At 47.5% G+C, this 27,256-nt stretch overlaps 1 protein-coding gene across 1 annotated transcript in view; it reads left to right on the forward strand.

Annotated features, from left to right (window-relative positions):
- The window catches only part of STK39 (serine/threonine kinase 39), a 279,238-nt gene that overhangs the window by 36,075 nt on the left and 215,907 nt on the right, over positions 1-27,256 (forward strand). Inside the window, exon 2 of the mRNA XM_072121817.1 lies at positions 26,717-26,829. Within this exon, the coding sequence (XP_071977918.1) occupies positions 26,717-26,829 (113 nt within the window). The remainder of the gene's footprint in view (positions 1-26,716; positions 26,830-27,256) is intronic.

Here is a 27,256-nt window from a genome sequence, read left to right on the forward strand (position 1 = left end):
AAATATAAGAAGCTTACTACTGTAAGGTACCTGGATTGTGATGGTAGATATCCGTTAAGGAGGTTTTATAAGATTTGCACATTAATGGCCTTTCTCCTACACTACCCCCACCTGTATAGTCAGACCCTGTGATGAGTGGAGGTTCCCTTTAAGGATGAATGAATTCCCCCATAGTTTTTATGCATGTGCTGTACAGAGGATTGCTATTGTATCAGTCATGTGGTTTTGTGACTCCAGCCAGAAGCTCATCCATTCATATAGTTCTGTGATGCTCTGCTGAACTAATGGAAAGTCACTGTGACCTTGAGAAAGCGTCCTGACCACAGCATTATCGGGAATCTTTGTGTTGTCTGCCGAAATAATGAGGACAGGTGAGAGTGAAGCGGGCGGACTGAAGAAACGTTGGATTGCGCCAGGTTCATTTAGGAAGTATGTGACTAAAAGGGTTTTGGGAAATTTTCAACATTAGTAAAAATGCTTTAGAAATGGTCACTGGGACCCCCCATGAGAACTGGGGTCTAATTTTCTCCAATTAATGGACTGTAAGGCCGAGTTTGCATCCTGCTGCTCTATTCAATGCTACTGGAGTGTCAAAAATTGCTGAGCACAGCGCTCAGTGTCTGTGGCATCCCCGTTCACTGTCAGTGAGAGTGCTGGAGATACCCAGCACTGTGTTCAGCAACCTCCAAGACTGCCATAGATATTGGATAGAGCAGTAGGACGCATTTTTGACCTGCTGATCCATCCATTAGTGAAAATGGGACCTCCACCGATCACATTTGCAACATCCCCCACCGGGGCCTAGCCTTTGAGGTGAGGCCTGGAGACAGCCGGGGCCCGCGGTACCGGAGTGGCTGGCGGTTGCGGCCTAAGCACGCTAGTGTCACGGTGCTTGGTACGGGGGAACCGGAGGGCTGTCCTACAGCCTGGCAGGTCTCCAGCAGGGTGGTGTTGGCAAGAAATGATGAGGGAGAGGCTGCTATAGCGGATCTCCCTGGGGCAACCCTTTGGTGTCTAGAAGTGAGTCTCTGTGTGGTGGACAGGGTGCCCGTGATGATGGAGGTTGTAGTAGCAGGGACCAGACGGAGGCAGAGGTTGAAGAAAACAACTTACAGTTCTTTATTGGAACCGCAGGAACTTCAGCAAATGTGCCGTTAACAGAGTAGATGGAGTGCTGGAGAGGTACTTGGAGGGAGCCGCAGGAGCAGAGCACCAGCCTGGGTGCAGATGGCAGGCTGGGCGGTAGCTGTGTCCTAGTAGGATGCTTCAGCTTGTTCTCGGGGGCTTCAGGTATCACCCTTAAAGGTAGGATGATACCCCTTTCCTCACTACACTAACTCCTAACTTCCCTCTTCAGAGGCAGGGGCTAGGCTCTTCCTGCTCTTGGTCTGGTATGCTGACTGACTAGAACTCTAGCTGGTGTCCTGCAGACCCTCAGGTCTGACCAGGACCGGTCTCTTCTCCCTTCTGGGAGAGACTGCTCTCTTCTCTCTCCTGAGAGAGACTCCTCTAGAATATTCTGAGCAAGGGGTTTTATCATCTCCCCTTGGTCAGGTGGTGGCTGCTCCTCCAGTTACCTCTCAGCTTACAGAATACATAATGCAATACATGTGATTGGTTATTAGACTCTTACATCACACATTACATTTAACTTCTGCCTTGCCAGGCAGGATTAACCACTGCAATGTCCCCTGTGTTATGTGATGACATGCTGTGGGGCTCATTCGCAAGCACTACCTTGCCATTGCATCGGCGAGGGTGTTGCATACCCCGGGGGCAATTGAAAGAGCCGCCCTCGGCTCGAATACAGATGTTTTGGGGCACAGAGGGGGCTAAGGGCACTTCTGGGAAGTGCAGGCTATGTGAGGTGTAGGGACAAACCGCCCATGGTCCTGGAGACAGGCACCTGGGTTGGTGTCGGACTAAGACAAAAACATGTAGCTGTATGACAGTTGGTCGCTGACGCCATTAAACCGAACTGTACAGTAGGAAAGGTGTGGTGTCATGTCCTGTAATCCACTCCTTGCACCAAGGCCTGTATATTTGTTATGTAAACACTTCTTCCCTGGCGACAAATATATAATGTGTCTACCTGCATTGCATTAGCATATGCGACACGAGTACCTCCTGACGTCCTTACCCATAGGATGAGTGGCATCCAGGTGCTAGCTCTGTAACACCCCCGGTCCCCGTAGGACCCGCAGTTTACGGACTACCCCCATGTGCAAACCTCGGTTTGGGGTTAAGGTAACAATCAGTGTTTTACACAAAAAGACGGTCCGACACAGCCACACTACAACCTGGAAAGCCTATGAAAGGGTTAATGCATACTACTGGCAAACAGACAGGGTACAAGCATATTGTAAGCTCACATTGGCTTAGGAGCTCAATGGGTACATCTCTTAAACGTTGCAAACGTTACATAGGTAAATAGGCTACTCAGGGTAGCACGGTAGCAAATGTCTCTTTACCTGAAAAGGAAAGGCATGAATGTGCAAACAGAATGTCCGTACCTAAAAAGGAAGGCATTAAGTGCAAAGTAATAATAAATAAAGTGGCAACTTTTCCTCAAGATTGGCAACAGTCTCTCAGAAGGTCTCCAATAGGAAAGTCCATCTTCTGGGTACAGCCCTTGATGTGGGGAAAAGTGCAATAAAGGATGCAAAGGGTCTCCTCTAGTGTAGAGGGACAGAGTCCTTTGAAGAAATCTCTTGACTGAGATAAATAAGGGTGAGAGTCTCAGGACAGTTTCTGGCTCTATAGGGTATAGGGCAGAAATAAATATACATATGTACACAGTACCTGAAGAAGGCTTTCAGCCCATCAGGGGTCACTCAGTATCGCTGAGTTCAGCAAAAACAGGATCCAGTGGGGAATCCTGTATCTCCCAAGCAGTAGGAGATTCCGGCTGGGGACACCCGGTGGCAGTAGCGGGTACTGCAGGTGCAGCAATATCCTCCTGCCTTTCAGGGGGAGGAGCGCTGTCGCCCGGGATGTCGGCTGTTCCAGCCGGGGGCTCAACTGAGCCAGGGACCACAGAGGGGTCCAGCAGTACATGACTGCATGCATATAACAAACTATAGCCACCCAGCATACCCCCCTTTCCAGAGTAAACACAGACACGGAAATATCTTTAAAACATGTGGAGTGACAACAGGGAGTCGGCCACAGCTTTATTAAAATACTTTAACCATTTAAACACCTACTCATAGAGTAGTAACTTCTTTTTTAACTTTTAACAAAAAGGAACATAATTAACGGGGCACCTGAAATGCCAGCCTCGTTAGAGGGCATGTAGGTCCTCACCCCCTTCTGTACAACCGCCAGCTGTGACTTAAAATTACATGATGTATATAAGACCGCATATGTGTGAATAACAAAAATTTTTTTTTTTTTTTTTTTTAATATAATACAGCAAGTATACAACAATTCAAAAACAATAAAGGGAGGGAGGGAGGGGAAGGATTCCTGAAAGAGGGTGAGTGAGAGCTCTGACCCTCTTTTAAGCCTTAAGCTCAGCCCCCCAGGTGTGGCTAGCACTAGCCCTGCCCCCGGTCACGTAGCCCACGTACCCAGTAACCCACTCCTGCTGAAAAGGAGGGGGGGGGGGGAGAGAGAGTTAACCCTTAGCTGCCCCCACCACTGCCTGCAGTCCCTAGCCCAACGGCTATATGCCTACGGGCTAACAAGACTGCATGCATATAACAAACTATAGCCACCCAGCATACCCCCCTTTCCAGAGTAAACACAGACACGGAAATATCTTTAAAACATGTGGAGTGACAACAGGGAGTCGGCCACAGCTTTATTAAAATACTTTAACCATTTAAACACCTACTCATAGAGTAGTAACTTCTTTTTTAACTTTTAACAAAAAGGAACATAATTAACGGGGCACCTGAAATGCCAGCCTCGTTAGAGGGCATGTAGGTCCTCACCCCCTTCTGTACAACCGCCACGGAGGAGGACATGCAAACCTACATGTCCCTCCGACCCCCCACCAGAAGGGACATTGCCCTCTCAATCCCATCCTGAAGACCAGACAGGAAAATATCCATCCCAATATCCGTGAGATGTACACCATCAGGCAGCAACAAGCCCCGATTATCCCCCTCCAACTCCCTGTGTCGAACTACCACACCACCCCTTTCACGAACAAAACGGGAAACTTTAGTGTTCAACAACCTCCTACTCCTTTCTATACCGGCCCCGTCCCTGGCCCCTTCCCAAATTGCCCTAGGAATGATCTCTGACCATACTAGTACGAACCTGGAGAAAAAGGAAGAAAACCTCTCCAGGTCCGACTGTATCAACGGGACCAACTCCCCAAACCGAACAGAACACAGGTCGTTACCCCCAAGATGCAGAACCAGAATGGAGGGTGAGACGGAATATCTGCTAATGTCCACCACCTCAGGCAGTGCCTGCATCCAGCGCAGGCCTCTGATTCCTCTCCAGCGGACGTCGGCGTCAAAAAAGCCAAGGGACCTTCCTCCAGGATGAACCATAGCCCTCTGCTCGGCCCAGTAAATGAACGAATGCCCAAGGATCCATACCGTCGGGCGGGAATCTAAAATGAACAAAATCAGTTAATAAGCAAGTCAGGGCGAATATAACCAGCAAAACATTCAGACCTCCAACGCCCAATTCTTTGCACCTCGGCATCAGAAAGGCCAAGCTCACTCGCAGTAGTCGCAGCGCCAATCCTAAAAGAATGCGTGCCAAATTCCCCAGGAGGAAACCCGGCAGCCGCCAGCGCTTTTTTAAACAAAACCGTAAATTGGAAACGTGTAAGCGGGGAACTATCAGCATGGGAGAAAAATTGAACCCCCCCAACCCTGATCGCTAAAAAATTGCTAACCGCCAGCACAGGACATGCTGCGCCTCCCACCTGACGCAGTGACACCCAGCAACCTCGCCCAAATACGTCTGTCTTAGAACGACGTATACGCAAACGCAAGCCACCACAAGACACTGAAACATCCTCAAACAACAACCCCCCTGGTTTATTAGCACTAGGAGGGACCAATTCCGAAATCCGCAAAGCCCCAAAAAACGCCGTGACAAAAGCTGCACTGACCAACTTCACCTCAAAACCATCTCGACAGACCGTGTCCAGGACCGCAAGCAGTCGCAACAGGACCGAATAAGAAACAGGACGGCGGGATTCCCGTCGAACCGAATCCTTCTTCCAGCCCTTGATAACCTGTTTTATGAAAAAACACTGGGTCACATCCACCCACCCATGCAATTTAAAGAAAAAGGCTATGCCTGCTAACCGACGCTGCGCACACAGCCCCGATACACCCCTATCCCTTAACCCTTCCAAATAACGCAAGGTAATGTCCAAGCGAACCCTTGCGTCAGACGAAAAATCCACCGCCCCGGCTACTACAGACCATTCCGCCCAAGCTTTACCATGTGCTGTCCAAGTAGACGGAGCAAGAGACGACTGAACTAAGGCCCGAAGTTGGCTTCCAGAGTTGACCACAGGGAACCCGGGCACGGAGTCCCTTCCGCATCCGCCAAAGGGCAAAGGGATCGAAAAACCTGCCAATTAAAACGTGAAAGAGCGTCAGCGATGCTGTTCTCCACCCCTGGCACATGACGAGCTCTAAAAACAATATTCCACTGTAGGCAACGTAACACAAGACGTCTCAACAAACACAACACCGGTAGTGAGGAAGAAGAAATACTATTCACCGCATGGACCACACTCATGTTGTCAGACCAAAAAACTACCGCCTTGTTCGCCATAATCTTACCCCACAGCTCAACCGCCACCACAATAGGAAAAAGTTCTAACAAAGCCAGGTTCCCGCACCAACCCCGCTCATGCCAATGCGGCGGCCAACTTTCCGCACACCATGCCGTGCCTAAAATAACCCCAAAGCCTACTGATCCCGCCGCGTCAGAAAACAACTGCAAATCAGGGCTGGAGATCTCCTTTTCTCTCCAGCAAGTACGCCCGTTATAATCAGCTAGAAAAGAATCCCAAACCCGTAGATCAGCCTTGATACCTTTGGTCATACGAATGCGATGGTGTGCGACACGGACTCCAGCAGTAGCCAAGGAAAGTCTACGTGAAAAAACCCTACCCATAGGCATAATGCGACACGCAAAAACTAGCAACCCCATCAACGACTGAACCTGCTGTAGAGATGCCTTCCGGGCCGCAAGACAGGCTGTTATCGCTGAGCGCAACTTTAACAATTTATCCTTAGGAAGCCGGAATTCCATTGCAATGGAATCAATTTCTATCCCTAAAAAGGACAAGATCGTACATGGACCCTCCGTCTTTTCAGCTGACAAGGGTACCCCGAACTGCTGGGACAAAAAACGAAATGAAGACAACAAGCCTGCGCAGTGACCTGAATCGCGCGGGCCCACAAAGAGAAAGTCATCCAAATAATGGGTCACCAGCGAGGAGGACGTTTCAAACTTCAAAACCCACTCCAGGAAAGTACTGAAGACTTCGAAGTAATAACAGGAGATGGAACAACCCATGGGCAAACACATGTCATAATAGAATTCATCATCCAGCTGGCAACCCAATAAATGAAAACAATCCGCATGCACTGGCAAGAGCCGGAAGGCCGACTCTATATCCGACTTGGCCATAAGGGCCCCTGGACCTGCGGCACAAACCAACGATATAGCTTTGTCAAAGGAAACATACGATACAGACACCAAATTCTTATCAATACCATCGTTGACCGATGATCCCTGGGGATGAGACAAATGATGTATAAGCCTGTACTTACCCGGCTCCTTTTTAGGAACCACCCCCAATGGAGAAACCCGAAAATTAACAAAAGGAGGGGAACTGTAAGGGCCAGACATTCTCCCTAACTCAACCTCCTTGGCAACCTTGGCTCGAGCTATTTCGGGCATCTGCAGGACAGATTTCAAGTTCTTCGCAAAAACAGGGGCAACGCTGGGAATGAACGGTATGAAAAACCCAAAAGAAAAACCCGTTCTAAGTAGCGCGGCCTCCGCCTTCTTGGGGTAGAGAGCGAGCCATGGCAGCATCTTTTCCACGCGAACCGGCGTCCTCTGGCTTACCACTACTGAGAGACCGCGAGGAGGCAGCCGCAGGACGGGAACAGCGGAGGGAGGCATGAGCCCCGCCACAGTTGGAGCACTCGTGCCTGAATTTGCAAGACCCGTAAAATCGACAGTGTCCTTCATTGAACATCCAACAAGTTCCCGACCTGCGAGCCGCCCCCGGCCCAAGGGAACCAGCCGGAGCTGAGGACGAGGAGGAGGAGGAGGGGGCTGCCGGAAAGGGCTTGGGAGCGGTCATTATACGTAGCCAGACATCCGTGGCTTTAGAATCCCAACCGATATCCGACCTCTGCGCCAGCCGTCTCCTGAACTCCTCATCGTACCTCCACCACGCGGTACCCCCGTGGGTCCTAAACGCATTAAAAATGACATCTAGATAAACAAAAAGCTGAGGGGCTTTCTCAGGCAATTTCTGAGTCAGGATGCAACCCAAAACGGAGAAAGCCTGAATCCAGTTGTTAAACGTCTTTGCCACCTTAGGTTTTCTCTCAACACCACGCTCAAAGCGGCGTTCCCTATCCACCGTCACAGAGTCCACGGAAATTAAGGACCAAATGTCCACGTAGTCGTTGCGAAAAATTTTTTCTTTTGTGTCATCAGAGAGATGATAGCCAAGAGGGGATACACCACAAAAATACGTATCCCTATAGGCCGGTAAAGACGGTGTGAAGGTGGACGTGGAAGCCTCAACCGTAGCTTTTGCCGTTGAGGGAGGCGACGCCATGGCCGTAGGCGCACCAGGCGCCGCCCCCAACAAGGATCTAATGGACGACAATACCGCAGAATCAGACCCCGAACCACCCCACGCCTGCAAGCAGGCCGACTCACCAGACGCTGATGCAGGCCTCGGAGCCGAGGACGACCTTCCAGGAGCTGCCATCGCCAACGCCGTTGAAGGACCGGACACCTGCTCTCTGCTGGAACGATGAGACCTCACCGAGCTCCCACGGGACCTGCTACCACCATGCTGTCTTTTCGGAGATGGAGTACCAGATGATCCAGAGGAAGCCTGCCGTGATGACCGAGAGGATCCGGACCGTGAAGCAGACCTGCGGCCGCGGGAGCGGCGCCTTTTTTCCCGCCCTGACCGGGAGCGAGAAGCCCGCCGGCGCCTGGACGAAGTCGAGCGACGGCTATAACTAGAGCTGGCCCTAGACCGCACTGAAGAGGCACGCCGCTGGCCTTGGGCCAGCACATACCCCGTGCCCAATTCCCCGGCCATCAGCGGAGCAACCAGGGGGGGCGGGACGACCAGGGTGCTCGGATCGAGGGGCGTGAATTCCGATCCAATGATGTCTTCCTCAGAGGCAGCACCTTCATCCAGATCGGTAGGCCCTAGGATGGACGAAGGCTGGGGGTTAACACTCAAATCCTGAGGATGCCAGGGCTGTACATTACGGGCCAGGGCCGGGGGCTGGGAGGGCAGATGTAAACCAGCTGCCCCCGGGCCTTGAGCCAAAGCTAGGGCAGGGAAGTGGCGGGAGGTGGGTCTGATGGAGGAGCTACTCCTGGCTGCGGTGCGTGTGGCGACGCAGCCTCTGCTGGCAGCGCGGGAAGGAGGATTAACCCCCCCCGACCCGGCTGCCACACTAACTAATGGGCACCGGCTCCGGCCTGCAGAGGCCCTGGCCGGAACCGGAGTGGGGGGGATGAAATCGGGGGACTCCTCTCTCCTCACCGCTTCCGGGCGCGGTGACAGAGAGGGATTGCGTCCCCCGTTCCGATGGTGAGAGGAGGGAGGCGCTGGGGTGCGCGCGGCGGGAGACGGAGCCGCCGCGGGCAGAGAAGTACTCACAGCCGCCTGCGCTGATGGGGACAAGCGCTGAGGCGGCCGTGACAACCTACCGGAGCGTCGCACGTCCTGAGGTGGGGGAGCCGACGGCGCCGCATCTTCAGCCTGCGCCTCCGCAAGCAGGGAGGACAACCAGGCAGAGCCTTCAGCCCGGAGACGATGACGGATGGCGTCATCAGTGGCCATAGTAGTCCAGATCTTGCAGGAGATGATTCCACCGAGAAGGATTCCTGAAAGAGGGTGAGTGAGAGCTCTGACCCTCTTTTAAGCCCTAAGCTCAGCCCCCCAGGTGTGGCTAGCACTAGCCCTGCCCCCGGTCACGTAGCCCACGTACCCAGTAACCCACTCCTGCTGAAAAGGAGGGGGGGGGGAGAGAGAGTTAACCCTTAGCTGCCCCCACCACTGCCTGCAGTCCCTAGCCCAACGGCTATATGCCTACGGGCTAACAAAAATGGGGGCCTGCGGCAGCGCCGAGGCTCCTTCCAGCTCCGGTTCTTCCGGGGCCAGGTCATCACCCCATTGGTAACCAGCAAGGGGAGATGCGGGCCTAGACGAAACCTCCGGACAAGGTTCGCCAGCCGGGACGTCTTCTCCCACAGAGGAGCTACGGGACCTAGCCAGGCTCCCAGCAGGGGAGACAGCGGGGGTGGCGCCCTGTATCATGCCCGGCCCATGGATGGCAATGGGACCCGTACTCACGATTATCGTGGATGGGGCATTCACGTGGGTCACCGCCTGTGGACTCGCAGCCGAAGAGGAGGAAGTGTCTGGAGACTCCGGCCACTCGTCGTCCTCGTACGGGAAGTAGCGGTCCTCATCTGAGTCAGGGATCCGGATCACCCCAGCCGCCCACGGTCCTCGGGGACCCTCCTGCAGGGAGAACTCAATGCACTCGCCCGGCTTCAAGTTGTGCTGGCTCTCCGGCAGATCAGGCCTCTTGACGGACCGGCGGGGTATAAAGACTTCCCGTCCGGTGTAGTCCTGGGTGGCGAAGCCATAGCCACGTTTTTTGTCAAAATACCGGACCATGCCGGTGGTGCGGTCCTTCTCCACCCAGGCTCCAGCTGCCGACCGGCCGGCCATATACCGCTGGGCCTCCTTCTCACGACGGCGTTGCTCCGAGACAGCGTCCCGGAGTCGCTGGCGGGTGGCCTCACCTCGGCCTCGAGGCTGCGGAGGTGTCGGTGCTGGGGCCCGTGGCTCCGGTGCAGGCTCGGGCCTCCGCGTGGGTCGGGCAGTTGCCGGGACAGGAGCAGGAGCAGCCGGAGGAGCTGGAACCGTCTCGGCAGGGCTGGCAGGCCGAGTAGCAGGGACAGCAGGCCTCGCGGCAGGTGGTACCGCAGCAGTAGGCCCAGGCGCTGGCTCGACCGGAGTCGGGGCCTCACCACGTGGCGCCTCCACGTGGGCCCGGGGCATCGGCATGGCAACCGGGAAAGGAACGAGGAACCGCCCGGGTGGTAGCTGGTACTCTGTCACCGTCTGGACGTACCTCCGGGTGACGAGGGCTCGGGTCAGTCCTCGATGCAGCCGGTGCCCAGCAAAGGGCCTCCGGACCGGCTGTGCAGAAACCACGACCATGGTCTCTAACATTTCGTAGAACTCTGGACGCTCCACAGGAGGAAATGGCGGAGGACCCCACATGATGCAGTCCTCACTGTCCAAAATCCGCATGAGTTCTGGCGTTTCTCTGAGGCGGGGCAGGAAGTCCGCGTCGCGCCAGGGGGAGGAGTCCAAGTTCTTCCCGCCAAGAACTGTGGCGGCCTCTAATTTTTCCTGCGCCACAGGAGGCGGGGTCCGCGCCCTTCGCGCGTGGGTGGAGCTTGGTGCGTCGTCTGGGTTTCCCGCCAGTGAAGATTTTGGCGGGCTGGAATTACTTGCTGCGCCACAGATTCTCTGAGGTAAAATCTCGATGTAGCAGAGCTGGTACAGTTCGTGCAGGGATTAACCTCCTGTGTGCTGGAGCGGCGCTCGACAGCACGTGGCAGCAGTAACACAGTCCAATGCAGAAACACACAAAGTCACTTGGGCCTATACCCGAATGGCAGCAGGGTTAGGCAATGCAGTTTTTAGTAATAAAGGATAGTCTTTGAGCCGTAATAAGGCACAGAAGTATCAATCCTGTTCGTGACGCCACTTGCAACATCCCCCACCGGGGCCTAGCCTTTGAGGTGAGACCTGGAGACAGCCGGGGCCCGCGGTACCGGAGTGGCTGGCGGTTGCGGCCTAAGCACGCTAGTGTCACGGTGCTTGGTACGGGGGAACCGGAGGGCTGTCCTACAGCCTGGCAGGTCTCCAGCAGGGTGGTGTTGGCAAGAAATGATGAGGGAGAGGCTGCTATAGCGGATCTCCCTGGGGCAACCCTTTGGTGTCTAGAAGTGAGTCTCTGTGTGGTGGACAGGGTGCCCGTGATGATGGAGGTTGTAGTAGCAGGGACCAGACGGAGGCAGAGGTTGAAGAAAACAACTTACAGTTCTTTTTTGGAACCGCAGGAACTTCAGCAAACGTGCCGTTAACAGAGTAGATGGAGTGCTGGAGAGGTACTTGGAGGGAGCCGCAGGAGCAGAGCACCAGCCTGGGTGCAGATGGCAGGCTGGGCGGTAGCTGTGTCCTAGTAGGATGCTTCAGCTTGTTCTCAGGGGCTTCAGGTATCACCCTTAAAGGTAGGATGATACCCCTTTCCTCACTACACTAACTCCTACCTTCCCTCTTCAGAGGCAGGGGCTAGGCTCTTCCTGCTCTTGGTCTGGTATGCTGACTGACTAGAACTCTAGCTGGTGTCCTGCAGACCCTCAGGTCTGACCAGGACCGGTCTCTTCTCCCTTCTGGGAGAGACTGCTCTCTTCTCTCTCCTGAGAGAGACTCCTCTAGAATATTCTGAGCAAGGGGTTTTATCATCTCCCCTTGGTCAGGTGGTGGCTGCTCCTCCAGTTACCTCTCAGCTTACAGAATACATAATGCAATACATGTGATTGGTTATTAGACTCTTACATCACACATTACATTTAACTTCTGCCTTGCCAGGCAGGATTAACCACTGCAAAGTCCCCTGTGTTATGTGATGACATGCTGTGGGGCTCATTCGCAAGCACTACCTCGCCATTGCATCGGCGAGGGTGTTGCACATTGTTACCCCTATCCCGTGGACAGGGAATAACAATACAACTTGGAATAACCCCTTTAAGGTGGTGCATGTGAGTGCTTGATCTTGCAACACAATTCTTTTTTTAAATTCCGTGGTTTTTCAGAATCTGGAAATATTCGGGAAACCCGACGAAAGTACGGCGTTCGGACCCTTAGTAAATGAGCCCCATAGTTTTGCATGGATCCGATATTGCATTGTAGACCCCTATTGTACCATCTTTTGTCTCAAATATTCAAAGACAATATTTAAATAAGATTCTAAATGTGGGAAATATGTGACATGTTACACTGCATACCATAGTATGGAGAAATGCAGAACTGCAGGGACCTCACCCTGAACCAGCAATGGCCTTGGGACAACTGCAAGCACGATATTTATAGACCTCACCCCCCTCGCCCGCATTACAGGCGTAAATGACTATTCTTGTTGCTGTCATTAAACTTAGACAGGACATGACAGACAGGTATATTGCAGATGTTTATTGATTCTATTTTTTCATCCCCATTAAAGAAGAAGGATTTTCTGCCTTGAGAGCAAAATATGGTAATGGGGGAGTAGGTGCGGTCTGTAATTCTGACAGTACTCCTAGGAAAGAAAGGGAGAGTCCTGAATACCCCACCCACACACAGTTGATTGACAGTGAGAGTCCTGATTTCTCCACAGTCAATCACTGTGTGTGGGTGGGGTAATCAGGACTCTCACTGTCAATCACTGTGTGTGGGCGGGGTAATCAGGACTCTCACTGTCAGTTACTATGTGTGGGTGGGCTAATCAGGAATCTCACTCTCAATCACTGTCTGTGGGCGGGGTAATCAGGACTCTCACTCTCAATCACTGTCTGTGGGCGGGGTAATCAGGACTCTCACTGTCAATTTCTGTGTGTGGGCAGAGTAATCAGGACTCTCATTGTGTGTGGGCAGGGTAATCAGGGCTCTCGCTGTCAATTTCTGTGTGTGGGCAAAGTAATCAGGACTCACTGTGTGTGGGCTGGGTAATCAGGACTCTCACTGTTATTTTCTGTGTGTGGGCAGAGTAATCAGGACTCTCACTGTCAATCACTGTGTGTGGATGGGGTAATCAGGACTCTCACTGTCAATCACTGTTTGTGGGTGGGATAATCAGGACTCTCATTGTCATTTTCTGTGTGTGGGCAGGGTAATCAGGACTCTCACTATCAATTTCTGTGTGTGGGTGGGGTAATCAGGACTCTCACTATCATTTTCTGTGTGTGGGCAGAGTAATCAGGACTCTCACTGTCAATCACTGTGTGTGGGCAGAGTAATCAGGACTCTCACTGTCAATCACTGTGTGTGGGTGGGGTAATCAGGACTCTTACTGTCAATCACTGTGTATGGGTGGAGTAATCATGGAACTCACTGTCAATCACTGTCTGTGGGCGGAGTAATCAGGACTGTCACTGTCAATTACTGTGTGTGGGCGGGGTAATCAGGACTCTCACTGTCTCTCCATGGAGTCCCGTCAGGATTTTCTATCCTCCAGTGGCTAAGATCACTTAGTATATTTAGTTTTACAACTGGATATTTTGTCAGCACTCAGTCAGTTCTCCTTTAAATCTGTAGAAGGTCTTTGTATCCGGCAGCTTCATTTCCTGGAGGCCAGTCACATGTATGAGCTGGAGCTGTGCTCCCTGCTTGGGATGAGGAATCATTGATCTCCATTGTGAACAGAATTTCATTACATTCTGACAATTTCCTGACGGCTCGATAGAGCGTGAACATAACAAGCCACAAAATCCAAGCAGGTTCCAGCCCAGCGGCTCTTCCATCCTATCTGTATAATAGGTCTGTCCGTTATTCCATTGCCTTTATACCGGGTAATGTTACATTATGTGCGCAGAGTCTATATGGCGGCAGACGTAGCGCCAGATCCCATGTAACATCTGGATGATGAGTCTTTCCCGGATTCTCCCGATTCCTCTACCTTCCATATTTCTATCAGTTCTCACTAATGACTATTCTCAATGATTCATTGCAAATTAAAAATAATAAGATGATGGATCTTAGTAAATATTCGGATCGCTAGAGACGCGGGGATGGCGGCGCCCGAGTCATCAGGTGTGCGGATGTTGGCAGATGTTCTTCAAACACCTGTGAGTGGTTTTAATGGGTTTGGACTAATTATATTTCGCAGACAGAAAACACGAGCGGAGAGATGAAGCCGAATCGTATTTATTATCTGCGCTAATGAATAAATACTGAACTCTGCGACATTGTGAGAGCGAGCGATGGAGGGATTTTAATTACATCTGTATTTTGCATATAATTACCTTGGGCCTGGTTATTGTTAGTGATTGCAGTATTTTTATGCACAGAATAAAAAAATCTATCCATAAAAATTTTTTTGGTGGCACCATTTTATATTCCTTGTAATGTACTGGAAATTTTGGGGAAAAAAAATTCTATGTGATGGAAAAATGCAATTGTGTCATTTTCTTGAGGGCTTTTTTATTGTGTCTTTCACTGTGCGTTTAAAATTACGCCTCTTCTTTATTCTTTGGGTTAGTATGATCATAGAGATACTACATTCATATGTTTTTTTGGGTTTTATTACCTAAAACAAAATTGAAAAAAAAAAAAACTTTCCAAAACTTAAAGGGAATCTACCACCAGGATGAAGGATTGTAAACCAAGCACACGGATATACTGGTGTGTGCCCCCTTTGGCAGGATCCGCTCTTCTTTTAGCTTCTAATGCCCTTCTTGTCACAATAAAAGGCTTTAAAAATGAACCTAAGGGGCTCCATGCTCCATTCACGGCTATGGAGACCCTCAGGTTCATTTGCATACTTTTAAAAGCATTTTTTTGGAAAAAGCAGGGAATAAGAAACTTAAAGAAGAGTAGATCTTTCCGGAGGGGGCACACACCAGCATGGCCGTGTGATTGGTTTACAATCCTAGATCCTGGTGGTAAACTTCCTTTAAATGATTTTCAGGTTTTCATTGATACAATTTTTTTATAATTTGTATGACCTTTTAAAGGGAATCTGTCAGCAGTTTTGACCATGCAAATATAATATTACAGATATTGGCTCTCTGTGTAACCATACCTTTGTGTGTGCTGCTCCACAGCCCCTCTCCTCTGCTATGAATGACTGTTATATCCGGATTTTAAAGTTGAAGGAAATCTGCCATCAAAATCCATCATGATAAACCAGGGGCAATTACCGTATATACTCGTGTATAAGCCGAGTTTTTCAGCACAAAAAATGTGCTGAAAAACGTCCCCTCGGCTTATACACGAGTCTATAAAAAAAAAAAAAAAACTTAAATACTCACCCTCCGATGTCAGCGCGGCTCCCCGATGTCGGCGCGACTTACCGATGTCCCTGATGTCAGCGCGTCCCGTCTTCTTTCTTCTCCGCGGCTCTTCTTCTTTCTTCTATCTTCCGTCATAGTATGTGCCTGCTAGAAGAAAACATGGCCGCGTCCATGCCGGAAGAGAGAAGAAAGAAGAAGAGCCGCAGAGAAGAAAGAAGACGGGACGCACTGACATCGGGGACATCGGTAAGTCGTGCCGACATCGGAGGGTGAGTATGTAAGTTTATTTTTTTAAGGGCCGTGGGGGCAGGCTGGCTGTATACTACTAGGGGCTTCTGTATACTACTGTGAGCTTCTGTATACTACTGTGGGCTGCTGTATACTACTGTGGGCTGCTGTATACTACTAGGGGATGCTGTATACTACTGTGGGCTGCTGTATACTACTGTGGGCTGCTGTATACTACTGTGGGCTGCTGTATACTACTAGGGGATGCTGTATACTACTGTGGGCTGCTGTATACTACTAGGGGCTGCTGTATACTACATGGGAGCTGGCAGGCTGTATACTACTGGGGGCTGGCAGGCTGTATACTACTGGGGGGGGTTGACCAATGCATTTCCCACCCTCGGCTTATACTCGAGTCAGTAGTTTTTCCCAGTTTTTGGTGGTAAAATTAGGGGTCTCGGCTTATACTCGTGTCGGCTTATACTCGAGTATATACGGTACTCATAGATCCAGGCACCGTGTCTGTGGTAATCTTCTTATATTTGTTATCCATGGCCTTTTTTTTCTAAAATCAACTTTTACTAATGCGTTTGAAGTTCTCTCGGGGTGTTACCAGAGCCCCTCCATACTTTGGCTTCACAGGCTGTTACACTGTCCCCCTCTGCTCCCTCATCAATACCCCCCACTTTCTCTGCCTGATGTAATCTCACTGCAGCATTTAAATTATGCTAATGAGTCAAAAGTGCTCTTGGAAATGTTACCAGAACCCCACTGTGTTGCAGCTTCACAGGCTTTTACACTGTCTCACCACCATCCCTCTGCCTACTGTAATCTCCCCTTAAGCAGAGTAAGTTTCAGCACAAAGTGGGAGGGAAGTGCTCCAGACCACCCCCTTTAAGTGAATGGGAGCTAATCTGCAGTAACGCCGCTTGACCACTGTACAGAGAATGGAGTTGTTCTCCTGGTGCCATTCTATGTTTTATATTGGTTGATTTGCAGATTTTGGGGGGAGTTTCAGTCTCCCATTTCTCTGATATCCTATGGATAGGTCATCATTATCAATAAGCTTACCCTGACTAACAATGCCTGCTGATAAAGGGTTACAAGTCCTCCCCATATCACCTAATATTAGTTTCCGGTGGGGCACTGTACCTTAATTACAGATGTTTTTCTGATTTACAAATTCGCTTTTATGACTCGGTGCCTTGTGTTACATTCATGTAATGTGACCACAGTGACATCATCACAGGTCCTTTAGCCTTCTAAGAATAGCAAACTGTACACCATGCATCTAATCACATGAAATCCTAGCAGCCTCCATGGAGGATCAGGAGGAGTAGAAGTCCATGCAGGCTGCTTTGACTTCATGTGATCAGATATTTGCATGGGGTACAGTTTGCTATTGCTAAAGGACCTGAGATGATGTCATCCTGTTTACATGACAGGAACTGCTGAATAGTAAGGAGGCATTAGATGGGGAGAAGTAGATGGGAGGGGCTGTCGGAGCAGGACCCGCCCCTCTGATTCCTGGTAGTATAAGATAAAAGATGATTTATGTGGATGTAAGGAAAACTATTTTTAGCTAAAAGTAGTTAGTTAATAGGGCTGTATAGGAACCTGTATATGTGCAAATGTGGTGACAGGTTTCCTTTAAAAAAAACCTCCTAATTACTTCCATATAGACTAAAAATAAGAATCATTCCGCAATAGCAATCCAACTTTTTCGCCCTGTTCACAGCTGTTATGTAAATCACCAGGGAATTTCACAGAGAGTCAGATTTTAACAAGTCGGTTCGTTAATTAAAACTTTTTTTCAAGGTTCATCTGTGATCACTAATAAGTGGCGTCCTGTAGCGGATCTGGCGACCCAACGCCCACACATGACGGGGCCCGTTATATACCAGCAGGTCTTATATCAGCATCACACAGCCCCCGGGGGTGAAGATCTCCAGAACTTGTTGTCAGGACAAGTCAGTTCTGTAATGAGACAAGTAGCAGGCGGTGAATATGTTCTCATTACATCCAGTGACGTCCACAAGGAGGTGAATACAAGTGTATCTAGACGTCATCTGCAGCAAAACTTCTGCCCCAACCCTCAATCCAGAGCAAAGTGTAACTTGGAACATTTGCTGCAAACATTTAATTCACTTTTTCCATTGCTTTTCAATGTCTTTTATTGTATGGTATCATAGTGCAGCAAGCGAATCGGATTCAGACTTCTATGTGTCTGATGGGGGTCCCATGTGTCTGATGGGGGCGCTGAATAATCATCTAGGGCAGTGGTGGTGAACCTATGGGGAGACCTTTCTGTGGACACCCAGGTCATCACCCTAGCCAGGGACACTTACTCATAGATCCAGGCACCGTGACTGTGGTACTGTCCTTATATTTGTTATACATGGCCTCCTTTTGTTCTAAAATCAGCTTTTAGAATTACGCTAATGAGCCTGTAGAGCAACTGGGGTGCTCATGCACAGTGTAACAGCCTGTGAATCTGCTGCACGGAGGGCTCTGGTAACACCCCCAGGAGCTCTTCAAGTTCATTAGCTCAATTGTTGATTTTAGAAGGAAGGCCATGAATAACAAATATAGGACGATTACCACAGTCATGGTGTCTGGATCTATAAGTAAGATGATTGATGCTAGATGTCCTTTAAAGGGAACCTGTCATGATGATTTGGGACATTTAGTGTCTCAAATTGCCTTTTCATTTAAGTGACCACATAATGAATAGAAAACGGTATGCTCACCTCGTTCCTCGCTCCCTTCGGCAGCTGCACGTTGCAGCAAGTGAAGCCAACGTAATACACCCCGATTTCACTGCGCAATCGCCATAGATACAGCACATGTGCAGTGAAGCCAGGGCATTATCCCGCCTTGCCTCGCCACATCGAAGGGAAGAGTTGTCGTTGGGTAATCTTCTGATGTGAGTCCGATGTGTCTTGTCGGACTCACATCAAGGTGGGTATGAAAGTTTAATTATCTATTTTTTTCACGGCACATAATGACTTAAAGGGTTATTCCCACGAAGACAAGATTCTTAAATTTACTCAAGATAACAACAATAACAAAAATATAGCACAGATATAATTCCATCCTGTCTCTGTATCAGTCCTGTTGTATACAATTTCAGTTGCCCCGGGATCCGACTGTTAATCAAAGGTCTAAGGTTGGGCAGGACAGATTCTTCTCTCCTGTCTGACTCTGCACTGAGCTCCTCTCTGCATCGGCCCCTCCCCTGCATTACAAGACAAGCTCACAAAGAGACTTCCTGCTGGAAAACGACAGCATGAGGAGTGTGAATCTACAAGCTACAGGCAGATAAAGTCTTCATCCAGGGGCGTGGGGGGGAGGCACAGCAGATCTGATCACTGTGTGTTATGACTAAGATAGCAGAGCTGAAAGTGTCATTGTGTGTTATATGCATCTCATGGATCTCATCATCTCTCCTCTCTGATTTGTCTCATCTATATCTTTCTATGTGTCAGATATTAATACAGTGTTTAGAAGCTAAATGAAAGTGTCGATAAACCCTGTACTATGTTAATCCAAGCACATTGGCAGCAGACAGCATCACACAGCACAGGAAATCTACAACTAAATAACAAAGAAAAACTATAAAACCTAAAAAAAACACTATAAATATTCACCTCCTCTTCATCTCGATCCCGGCACTGTCCTCCGCTAGTCTTGACACGCCGGGATCACCTAGAAAAAAATTTACAATTAACAGTTCTACCAATTATGCATGCCCTCGCCACCTCTCTCAGCATAGAATTTACGCCTCTTGTGTGACCACACCCCCCTCCCATTCTCCCAGTATGCATAATTAGCAGCCCAGAGCGCTGGACACCTTGTCCTTGTGCTCCGTGCTGCTAGTTGGTTTTCTAGGAGATCCTGGCGTGTCAAGACTATGGTGGTGAGTATTTATAGTTTTTTTCTTTTTGTTTTGTTTTCAGTGGTTTATTTCCTTTAAGTATCTACTCTGGAATTTTACAATGATCATCACTGAGTGATAGGAGATCAAAAATCAATAAAACTGAGTAAACTTCTAAAGTAAGGGGTATATCTTTATTATCTTTGTTGTGTAAACATCACTAATGGATTAAAATTTGAGAATTTTCTTTCATTGGCAAACCCCTTTAAGAAAGGTCTATTTGGGACACTAAATCTTAAGGACCTATAGTTGGTTTAGGGTCCCAAATCGACCTGATAGGTCTTCGTTAAATCGCCATGTTGGCACTTTGCAATAAATAAGTGAGTTTTGGTTGAAGTTTGGGCACTCAGTGTTTAAACGGTTCCCCATCTATGATATAGGGGAAGAGAAAGGCAAATGTGAATAGAGCATCTGCAAAAGCATTTACTATCCACGTGACTGCCCCATATATACCCGCCACCTGCCACTTCATTCCTGATTGTTGGGGCTCTCAGAGATTGGAGCTGATCAGCATGTCACTGCCTATCCCTCATAAAATTTTATAAGGACTGGATTGTTGAAGTTCTGTGTCTTTGTCTTACTGTAGAGTTGTGTCTCTTTTAATTCCTTTATTCTCCTAGCTGATAGGATTTTAATAATATACCTGCCTAGTTATCATTATTGTATAGGAACCTCCTTTATAGGAGAAATCTTCTACTAATAGCAGCCACTAGGGGGAGCTCCCAACTTGTGTGTTGTGTCCTCTATTCCTGGGAATAAAGGGGCCGCACTGACAAAGTTATGCTCTGCCCCCAATTAGTTTTCCATGGTAAAGTAGAATTGTGGGGTAAATAAGTGCAGCAGCCCATACAATCTCAGGACCTCTCATGTTATCATAAGGTTGTGTTAGCTTTTACAGATTACTTTAAAAATCCTAAGAAATAAGCGAGTGGAAATCCCAATGGAACCCACTTTTTTGCATCAAATAGTATAGAAATGTGAACATGGCCTTAAAGGGGCTCTCCAGAAGGTCTAAAAATTGTCTCCTGGTTTCAAGAACTTCCGGTTTGGTCGGGCCGTAAGTGCTGATGTCACTTACATTCTGTGTGCGGCAGTTATTGTGACATACCTATTGAGGCCTTGGATCGGCTCAGCCAATTGCCACCCAACCAATGAGACCAGTGAATTTCTCAGCAGTTACTTGCCCAATGAATGAGACCAGGGAAACCAAAGACTTGTTTTAGCCGTAAGATATTTACTATGAGTCCTGGAAATATACTTTAAAATATATATTTTAATTACGTAAGTAATTACTTTGTTAAATTGTGTTGCTATTGGCAACTTCTCCACTTTCCCTTTGACCTGCCCCATAATGTTCTCAGTAACACCATAATGGAACGAGTCCCTGCTACAAATTGCACTCCTGTAATTTTAAATAGACAAGCAATTAGACAGTCGAGATGACTCACATTAATTATCCATGGTCTCCATAGTGAGATGATGTCCAAATAGATCAGGAACTCGTTATCCAAACAAAGGGCAAAGGGGAATGAACCCAACTTACAATATACATTCGATACTCAATAATGTGGACTTCCAGGATCTTACCTACTGGCAGAATAAGGCGTCTCCTGCCCCAATAACTGATTAACAAGGGGAGACATGGAAACTTTCAATGAACTCATTGGAAAAAGGGCAATAAATATGATGGGAAGGCCACATTTAAAAGCAGGGATGAATTTTATGGGCAGCACGGTGACTCAGTGGTTAGCACTACAGCCTTTCAGCGTTGGGGTCCTGCGTTAAAGTCCCACCCAGGTCAACATATGCAAAGAGTTTGTATGTTCTCTCTGTGTTTGCGTGGGTTTCCTCCGGGTCCTCCGGTTTCCGCCCACACACCAAAAGCTATTGGTAGGTTGATTACATTGTGAACCCCATTGGGGACAGGGACTAACTTCACAAGTTCTGTGCAGCGCTGCGTAATCTGTGTGCACTATATAAATAAAGGAATTATTATTATTTTGATACTCTATAGCATATATTGTATGCTGGGTGTTAATGTACAGAAGGGATAAATGTTTCGTCTGTGTCTATATGTACAGAGGATCATGATCAGTAGAACGGCATTTAGTCATAGCTGCCCCCGACTAGTCTATCAGTGTTTATGAGACTGACAAAAAAAGGCAACCGCATGGACATTGGACATGGTGTGACCACTTCTTCATTCACAACGCTCTGGATAGGGGCTATTGGGATCCCAGTTGTAATATAGGGTTCCCTGTCCATACACTAGGCATGGAATAGCAGCAATTTATTTTCTATTTCTTTCTTTCTTTTAACATTTATCTATTTTTTATATTTGAGAAATGAATAGCGCAGTTGATAATAGCAGAACTTGTAGTATACTTTATTAAGTGAAGCCTCTCTGCTTCTTTCATCCACAGTGAGCAGTGTATCTAAAAGCCTTGTGAGATACCTTTCCATAGCTAGAGAATATTTTCCTTTATGATTTATCTCTCTGAGGAAATTAGACTATTCTGGGACTGTCTGTAAAGGGTTAAAGGAAATCTACCTTAAAAATCCATCATGATAAACCAGGGACACTCACTCATAGATCCAGGCACCATGACTGTGGTAATCTTCTTATATTTGTTATTCGTGGCCTCCTTCCTTCTAAAATCAACTTTTAAAATTTTAATAATGAGTCAGAAGGGCACCTGGGGGTGTTACTGGAGCCCTGTGGCTTCACAGACTTTTGCACTGTCTCCCCTTCTGCAGCAGAGGAAGTTTCAGCAGACAGAGGGAAGGAGAGGTGCACCTGCACAGAGTAACAGCCTCTGAAGCTGTAGCACCGGGGGTTGTTAATTGAGCCCCTTTTGCTAATTTGCATAATTTTAAAAGTTGACTTTAGAAGGATGGAGGTCATGGATAACAAATATAAGAAGATTACCACAGTCACGGTGCCTGGATCTATAAATAAGTGTCCCTGGTTTATCATGATGGATTTTGATAGTAGATTTCCTTTAAGTCCGAACCTTTATCAGGTTCGTTTATCTCTCAGCTGTCAGTGGATACAGGACAGGACAGAAAGCTGATTTACACAAACTGCTTAAAGGGCACCTACCACCACAAATCTACCTATAAAGGTAGATCGGGTGGTAGGTAGATCAATGGGACGTGAGGATAGCCCTTTTAAGGGGTAATCCTCACTTCCCCGCAATTTTTTGGTAACTTTTATGAAACGTTTATGCTAATTTTATTATGCGGCTACTGGGGCGTGGAGTAGCCGCATCTGAGGTTACACGAGGCGGCTACTCCACGCCCCAGTAGCCACTTTACCCCTCCTACTCACCATCTACGAGCAGCTGTGCGCCCTCATCCAACGATCCGGCAGTCTGCGCGGTCACTGCTCTGAAGCCGGGGCTGCACAGGCGCGGGCCTGCTGTTCTGCGCATGCGCAGACGGCAGGATCGTGGGACGAGGGCGCGCAGCTACGAGCAGCTGAGCGCCGAAGATGGTAGGTAGGAGGAGAAAAGAGGCTACCGGGGCGTGGAGTAGCCGCCTCGTGTAACCTCAGATGCGGCTACTCCACGCCCCAGTAGCCGCATAATAAAATTAGCATAAACGTTTCATAAAAGTTACCAAAAAATTGCGGGGACGTGAGGATTAGCCCTTAAAAGGGCTATCCTCACGTCCCATTGATCCACCTACCACCCGATCTACCTTTATAGGTAGATTTGTGGTGGTAGGTTCCCTTTAAATAAGGAAGAAAGGAAGGGGAAAAAGAAGGACATGTGGATATAGATTTATTTAATGCATTATATTATATGAAGTTTCCTATTATCATCTACACTATTTATTTACAAAAAAAGTTTAGTCACCCTTTAATTGTTGTGTATTTTTCTGCTCCTCACACCCAATGCTTTTACTATCTCTCTGGGACCTGCCATCTGCTGCTGTTTATCCATACTGTATGTGTTATGTGGCTGCTATATAGCGTGGGGGTATGGACAGGTTATGTGAAAGTAATGATCCTGCTTCTTTCCCCTTGAGGTAATTCCATCTCATTACGCTGACGTTCCGTATCCTACTTTTGGCTAAAGCAATATTTACTTTAGGCGCAGCTTTTGTTCTTGGCCCGGATGCTTTATTAATATAGTAGAAATGCTGTTTGTGTTTAGCTAAGGAGCGTCAGAGGATCTAGAGCTACAAATAACCAGCGATGTGGACCTTATAGCCTCTTATTGTCCGAAGATCCTCAATAACAACAACAGCATCTTCTTTTTCATTTTGCTGCATCCCCCCCCCCCTCAAGCTGGTAAAATAAACAAATGAGATAACTTTGCAAATAGTTATGTTATTAATATTATAGTCATCTATTCTCTGCCTTCATCTCCTGTTCAGACCTATGTGTCACCATGGATACAGACTACACTCATAACCAGGGTATAGTTTGAAGAGCAACTGTAAAGTTTTCTTTTCGTCCCATAAATCAATAGCTCTTGCCATGTAAAACAATTTTACCTATCTTTGTTACCTATATGCAGCAGTTTCTTTGCTATTCCCCTCAGATTATCTCAGTGCTGCTGTAGCTGCTTCCTCTGCCTGTACTGACAATCCCTGAAGTCTGTCCTATAAACAAACTCTACAGTTTCATGGAAAGTGAGGGGCTGCTGCTCCCTGCTCACCGGGGAGGAGGTCATGTGGCAGTGCTCTCTGTGTATGTAGCAGAGCTGGATGTGTTCAGAACAGTGGATACAGATATCTCCTGCACAGAATAGTGAGGTACAAGATATCCCCTGTTCCCTATCAGTCCCTCCATCCCAGTCTGTGATTCTCTCTTTACCTCATGCTGCAGCCCTTCCCCGATCTGCACTTTGTGCACTGTGCAGAGAAGCTATTAACCCTTAGTGTTCAGACATCACAGACAATACACTGCATGTAACTGGGTATCTTATAATTTACTTGATTTCTTCCATGTGATGGAAGCTGCCAGGCTGGTCACCACATACTTATGTGCCCTGTGCAGTATTCAGTGAATTAAATGGATTTGATGCTAAATTACTTAATTAATAGATCTTTTGTTTTTCATTGATGCTCATCATTTTGTTATTTTTTTATGATTTTATAATAATGTGAACAAAACCTTAGACCGATCTTGCCTTCTGTTTGTTTTTCTTCTAACTTTTGGAACATAGAAACATTTTCAGAATAAAAAAACTACAAAAACAGTTTGTAGTCTGAGACAAATATTTCTTCAGAGAAGCTTTATACACAAAGCCTGGGCATTTTAGCTGCTTTTTTTCTCCTCTATAGACTTTGGTGCTAAATGAGGACATCACAGGATGGGTTTTATGCAGATTTTTTTTTGTCTCTTTGAATATCAGGAGTAGTTTTGTTAAAAACCTACACAAGATCACACATTTCAGTATAGAAATTAATTTATTACCATCAGTTCTGCCCCTTTTATATCTCAATCTGCACATATTTGTTCTTGTCCCCCTTTAATATTCCATCTCAAGTTCCTTGAACTCCTTTGTCTCTGTTTTTTATGTTTGGAGACACACGAACCTCCCACTGATGACTGTGACTTTGTGATATCATTAAACATATTATTTGCGGAGATTTGTCAGAAGTAGCAGGACTGTGCTAGTTACCCATTGCAACCAATCAGAGCTCAGCTTTCCTTTTCCCACAGCAGTTTATAAAATGAAAGCTAAGCTCTGATTGGTTACCATGGGCAACTAAGACAGGTTTACCTCAGACACTTCTGATAAATTCCTCCAAATAGCTGTAACTGGTTATTTAGTTTTTATTTGTTTACAGAAAGAAGCAATTTTGATCTGTAGGATGAACCGTTCCCCATCCCATGAGTTCAGTTTAATTGTATACAAATAAGGAGACAGCAGGATATCATTTGGGGTTGACCGCTCTGTGGAAGGAAGGTTTCCGCACTTCCCATCTTACTACCTGCTCACCCCCAGCTAATGTGTTTCAGCTTTGGTTGGAGTCTGGGGGATCTGCCTAAGGCTACATTCACATGATGTATGCCCGCCGTACCGGAGCGCCGGGGAGAGGAGCAGGGGATGAGTACTGCTTACCCCCGCCCCTCTCCATAGGAATATACAGCGCACGGCGGCATATTCCGTAGAAAGATAGGACATGTCCTATCCTTCTACGGGCTATAGAGTGGTACGGTGCCGCATGTGTGGCCATTGAAGTGTATGGGGTGATTATGTCACCTAAGGTAAATAAACATCCACCATCGGGGCGTCACTTGTATGGAAGTCACTGCTGAGGCCTGATATTGTCTAAGCTGTAACCCGTCCGCAAATGGTGTGATCAGATGGAGTAGTTGTGACTTGTACCTATCATGATAATGGTTACATGAGGTTTTCTAAACCACATTTATATAAGAGGTAATCTGTTTCGGTTGGACAACCCCTTTAAAGAAAAACTACCATCAAAATCCATCATGATAAAACAGGGACTCTTACTCATCGATCCAGGCACTGAGACTGTGGTAAACGTCTTATATTTGTCACCCCCAGGAGCCCTTCAGGCTCAATAGCATAATTCTAAAAGTTTATTTTAGAAGGAAGGAGGCCATGGATAAAAAAAATATAAGAAGATTACCACAGTCACAGTACCTGGATCTATGAGTAAGTGTCCCTGGTTTATCGTGCTTGACTTTGACGGTAGATTTCCATTAACAGATGAGATTTTTTAGTTTAGAATATTTATTGCAACTATTTAAATTATGATAACGTTTTGCTCTGAGTCAACATCTAGGACTTGAGAAACGTGACATTTTGGGGAAAGGCCATGTGAACCCTAAGGACACTGACTTTGATCAGTGGGAGATAGAAGAGACAACTATTACCGTATTTTTCAGACTATAAGGCGCACTTCAAATGCTTTGATTTTCTCAGAAATCAAAGGTGCGCCTTATAGTCTAGTGCGCCTTATATATGAACCGTACTTACAGACAACACGCCTTGAGCTGTGCACAGGTCTCCACCTACTGGCCATTCATCCTTATAATCCGGTGTGCCTTATATATGAACCTAGACGTTTTAGCAGGTATTTATTGATGGTGCGCCTTATAATCCGGTGCACCTTATAGTCCGAAAAATACTTCTTTTCTACAAATATTTGCTGCAATATTTATGACAACCTCTTTAAAACCCTGCAGTCATTATTGTCCCAGTTCTGTAAATAGTCCTGAACATCCCTTTATGTTATATCTGCATATTTATTATGTCATGTAAATCTGTTCCCCTTTAATTTTAGGGAGCGGTGCCACAGCCGTGGTACAGGCAGCACTATGCAAACCCAGACAAGAGCGGGTCGCCATAAAGAGGATAAACTTAGAGAAGTGCCAGACAAGCATGGACGAGCTGCTTGTAAGTATTATAACTTCCCTCCATGTATCCATCCATCATACACGGAGCACATATTATATTAGAATTAGACCTTGGCATATATAATATTATTGCTGAATTAAAATTTTTTGTATTATTTAATTGAAAAAAATCACATTATTTTTTACGAAAAATTGTTGGTTACATTTATTTGGTTACTAAAATGTGTTGTAGATAGTGATGGGTCATTCGTGAACAAACCGTCTCTAAGGGCCGGCTCTTTCATGTGAAGGGCGGGAGTTGGCTCCCCTCAGTGAGCCATTTGCTCACTTAACCCCACCCTTAATCGTCTCACCACGCCCTCTTTAACCCGATTAAAATCGTGTTAAAAGTGGTGTGGAGTGGGGAACAGGCTAGAATGAGGCTCCCTATTAATGGTCCACAGCCTCCACAGCCCTTTTTTCCGTTT

The sequence above is a fragment of the Engystomops pustulosus genome, chromosome 8, assembly GCF_040894005.1.
Source record: "Engystomops pustulosus chromosome 8, aEngPut4.maternal, whole genome shotgun sequence".
Taxonomy (NCBI): Eukaryota; Metazoa; Chordata; class Amphibia; order Anura; family Leptodactylidae; genus Engystomops; species Engystomops pustulosus.